Below are 5,029 nucleotides of genomic sequence, written 5' to 3' on the forward strand. Positions count from 1 at the left end.
AGCTGAAACGGTGGATGCAGACAAAAAAAAAAAAAAAATGTTAGTGAAATTTACCCTGCCGGACCAAAAAAAAAAAAAAAAAGCACATTTTTTTTTTTTTTTTGAAAAATTGAAAAAGTATTGGCTTTTAACTTAAATGAATTAAACCAGAAGCATCCAGTGATTTTTGCTGAAAACCCAAGTAAAATAAGAGTGAACAATTTCCTAACGTTGCAGAAAATACACACACCAAAAAAATCTAGACAAATATATTCAACCTGAAACATGCAAGAATTTATTTATTTATTTTAAATAACCTTGTCAGAACCTATTAAAATAAATCTAACTGGATGATAGATAAACTCCTGCGATTGTATTGCTGTTTTGAGACCAACATATTCAGTAAATATATTGATAATGGCATAATAATGCAAGTTCTAACTCAAATACTACTGAGCATAATTTTATAAAGAACGCTGAACCCTGGAACTCGGCTTATTTTAAAAATCAAAAATATTCAGAAATATCTTGGACAAATATTTTGGAGAACACAATAAATAAAGCAGAAATAAAAACCACATAAAACCATAAATAAAAGGAACTAAGAAGTTTAAGTAAACATAATTCAGACAATATTGATCATCAGCATCAAATCTGAGCTCATTTTAATTCATCATGTGACTAATTGCTTGTTGCAACAGGTTTATTGAAAATCATAAATAGTTTTTGACATTTTAATGTAAAACAAAAGCCAAAGGTTGAAAATGTTTGGACAGCAATGCTCCGACCTGCTCCTGTAGCTCAGCCAGTCGCTGTTGTCGTTCCTGTTCCGAGTCTCCTCTGGACGACTCGGAGTCGGAGGAACTGGAGCTGTCGTCTTCCGACGCAGCAGACGGAGGAGGGGCTTGTCGAGTGGGGGGGACGGAGAGGAGGGCCGACGACGGCGTGGGGACCGGGATGGGCCCTTCGGACTCGTCAGGCATTTTGGCGAAGCGCATCTCGAACACGTCCTGTTGGTGGTGGAGGACAGCAGCAGAAACTCTCAGGTCAAAAAGTTTCCTACTTCAAAACAAGACGGACTGAGGACGCTTAGATTATTATGAATCCTAAAGTTAAGAAAAAGTATAAATAATTTCTAGATGTCGGTGACAATGTGCCTGATCCGTATGGGCAGATCTATTCAGTCCAACTCTATGCTTTGTTTTCTGCGTGACATCATGTTTCATTATTTATGTTATATTTAGATTTTCTAATTGCACGTTCTGAACCATTTGAATGAAGGTTTATTGCAGTTTATTTATACGTGGTTGACTGAGTGTGTGAAACTAATGGTTTACTGATGGAGCATTTTTAATCTAAGTAAATTCAGCACTTTTCCTCTGTATTGGACTCACTGATACTAAACCTCATATCGGTATCAGAAGTTTAAAATAAGTGGATCGGTACAGATCTGTAAAGAAATTAAAACTAAATTGAAACATTAAATCTTCTAATAAATGACTGTGGCAATCCTGCTTGCTTCCACAAGGTGGCGTTAATGCATCAAATTGTAGCAACATTGTGCTTTGAATTAAAATGTTATGTATTCATTAAAAACAAAACACAAAAAAATGAAAGCTTCCAGAAACATCTATGCAGAAATTCTTGAAAATAAAAATGAAACCCAGTGAAGAAATGAGGTGAAGTCAGTAAAGATGAACGGGAAGATTGGAATCAGAGGATTTTCAGCTTGAGTGGGCCGATCAGTGACAGGAAACTCTTTTAAATAAATTTTTTTAATATACATTTTATGTTTTTATTTTTTTTAATGTTTGACATAAAAAGACAGTCTTCCTACAAAGTGCTGTGTGCAGAGAGTGTGTTCCCTTTCTGGGCAACTACATCAAAACAAACATAGCGAGCGGAGCATCTAATTACCATCTAATGAGGAATAAAACCATTTTAATCTTTAATGGTTTGGAGTTGAAACTTTTTTTAAGTGAATTGCAGCTGAGTGCAGAGTGAAACTGAAAAAAAAAACAACACGAGTCGTTTGTCTCTTGAAAGTGTTTAAAGTTCAAGTTAGACCGATCGTTTGCTACAGCTTCCTGTTATTGTGTTAGTTTGTGTATTCATGCACAGAAACCCAATATAAATTTCTACGTCCCACTTTGTTAGTGTAGACAATGTGCATGTTATACAAATTCAACAAGCAACATTATAAAATACATACACCTAATAAATATGTATTTTTTTCTTTGGAGTTGCACTCCGACCCGAGACTTATCACTTGTTTATTTCCAGTTGAGCCTGATAATTTTTGACAATTTGAATCTCTAGGATTTTTATTTTTAAATACACATTACACTGAGATGCACATATTTATTTGTGTCAAGCTGCAATGGCGCTTTTCACATATAATTCACTTTTTAAAGAGCAAAGTTTTGAGTACATTTTAAATGAATTCACTTTGTAAAAAAATAGATTGAAATAAAAAGCGGTTTTAAACAGGAAAAAACAAACGTGTAGAAAACCTTGATTATTTGAAAAATGAGCCAACAGATTATTATTAGTGATGATCCAACCAGAAATAATGCGAACAGAAGATTTCTTCCTGTAAAATCCCAAATAGCAGCACATCATAAGTTGTGTTTCTCTGGAGTCTTTCAGATTTTTTTATTTTTTAAAATCAGATGAATAAATTCATAATGCCAGATTGTTTTTGCTCCTATGTGCGCGGCTGCGTTTACCTGTAATTTACGCGCCATGGAAACAACATCGTGATCTGGAGGATTGTACTTGTAACAGTTAGAGAACATCAACCGGACGTCTGCAGCAAACTCTTCAGCGTCTCTGTACTGCCTGTTATCCAGCTTTTTCTGAAGGAGACAAAAACCATTTGGAATGATCAGAATATTCATGACAAAACATTTTAAAATATCATTTGATTCAAATGAATGTATAACTAAGATTATGAGTCAATATTAAATGATCAACTTTTCCTGTTTTAGGTAATTTAGAATTGTGAAACTATTTCTACAAACTCAAATTATTCAATTATTTTTCTAGATAACCATTTTGGATTAAAATTAGATTAATTACAAATCCTACAATTAACTTAAAATCTTAAATTGAGTCCCACCAATAGAATCAACCAATCAAAAAGTTGAAAAGCCTCGACGTCATTGTTGGGCTTTCATAAGTTATTTAAAGGGGTAGTACATAATGTCTAAATTTGAAAAATATTTTAAATAATCTAAAAACATATTCCAGTCGTTGGCAAATAGAAATAATTTTGATTCTCCTCACACACCCGAAGCCAGTGTTGTGTTCAAGACCACCTAACCCGAGACCAAGACAAGACCAAGACTTTTAAGGGTCCGAGACCAAGTCAAGACCAAGACCGAGGGAAGTCGAGACCGAGTCTCATTTGCCCATATTGCTCATATAAGAAACCACCACTGTTGCACCATTAAACATAGCAATTGAGGCAATGCCCTGACGGGAAATAACGCTCAAACCTGACCACTGACCAAGGAGCAACAAGCAAGAAGTAACCAAACAGAAGGCGCTCATCGTGACTGTTTTCACTCTCTCTATCCCAGTACATGAAGCCAGGTAGTCTGACACCATGGCAGACATTACAGCTGCCACTTTGAACAAAAACAATCAAAGAGCAATGTGCATGCTCTGCGTGCTCTTTCGTTCTTGTGTTTTAGTTATTTGTTAATTTAAATATCAACGTACATAATTAAATAAAATAATGATGCAGTGTACACAGAGCATTACTAGAACAAAGAACGGGTGTTCTGTCAGGTCAGATCGTCATACGCTTAGCACGAACTCACGGTGTTCTGTCATACGTTGTCAGATAGTCGTACGCTTAGCTCAGACATGCATACGCTGTCATTACCATATGATTTTATTTAATCAGCAACATAGAATCATGACGTAGATCATCATACACTTGGTTATTAACAGTTGTATGGCATCCAGCTGCAGCCAGACCTGCTTTAAACACACTTTGAAACCACGACAACGCATGTATATCCATCTAGTTATCACATTATGTCATATTATAAACAATTTAATTACTTATTTTCGTCATAACTTGTTGCGTATACTGACAACTCCACTGACGGTCGGACTTAATGTGCATGCGCTGGCATGGTACTCACAGCATGTATGCTATCCTGACAGTTTATGGTAATCTGATAGAATTACCTTTTTTTTTACCCAACTGATAATCCTCTGTAACCGCGTGTGGGGTTTTCCCTGACTGGAAGCTAGAACGCAACCCGTGGAATGTGACAGGTAGCCAATCAGAAAGTGCGGTGACGTAACGTTTAAACATCCCTTCAAAATAAGATACAGATACGCCGCAAAAACAAATATAAAGAACATTTTATTTTAATGAAAATTTTAACTCCTGACAACGACACATTAATGAGAGCCTTGAGCTTGTTTGTCTCCAAGGAGACGGTCCCATCTGGGAATAATGGGGGACAACGACACCCGAAGTGTGTTGCTTATGTTCAGTCTATTTCGTTGTTTTGTTTTGGTTGTTGTCACTGCAGAAAACCCCGCTTCACATAGATATGATGTCGGAAATGGCAACAGGGTTTTCAGTGCTGTGGTGGCGATGTAAGGGTATTCTGCCATGACTTTAATCCAAAACACCGGCAGAGTTGCTGTCTCAAACATACTTTTAAGGCCGCCGTCATTTGCGATCTCCAGCAGCTGATCTTCTTCTTGCACAGACATGCTAGATTCAGCTGGTTTGTTGACAAATGGGTCGCGGATCCATTCCTTGCCAGTTCGTGGGTCTTTTGTGGTTGGGAAGTAGCGTTCGAACTCCTTTAAAAGCAAAGACAGGTGATCGTGCACCAGCTGGGAAAATGAAGGCTCAGGCTCATTCTCACCCAAAATCCCCGCTAATGTTGGAAACATGTCAAATATGCCTTTGTTCACGCGCCGTCCCCACAAATCCAATTTGGCTTTAAATGCAGCTACTTTATCTGCCAAATTGAAGACGGTTGCCATTTTTCCTTGAAGTGACAGATTGAGTTCA

General features: G+C 36.9%; 1 protein-coding gene across 1 annotated transcript in view; it reads right to left on the minus strand.

Moving 5' to 3' along the window:
• LOC106946808 (bromodomain-containing protein 4-like) overlaps window positions 1–5,029 on the minus strand; it is a 37,746-nt gene that overhangs the window by 16,548 nt on the left and 16,169 nt on the right. The window contains exons 9-10 of the mRNA XM_015031430.1: window positions 2,709–2,837; window positions 768–989 (exon numbers count right to left, since the gene is read on the minus strand). Of these exons, the coding sequence (XP_014886916.1) occupies window positions 768–989; window positions 2,709–2,837 (351 nt within the window). The remainder of the gene's footprint in view (window positions 1–767; window positions 990–2,708; window positions 2,838–5,029) is intronic.

Source organism: Poecilia latipinna, unplaced genomic scaffold (assembly GCF_001443285.1).
Source record: "Poecilia latipinna isolate Pla-1442-1.1 unplaced genomic scaffold, P_latipinna-1.0 Scaffold208, whole genome shotgun sequence".
In the NCBI taxonomy this organism is placed as follows: domain Eukaryota; kingdom Metazoa; phylum Chordata; class Actinopteri; order Cyprinodontiformes; family Poeciliidae; genus Poecilia; species Poecilia latipinna.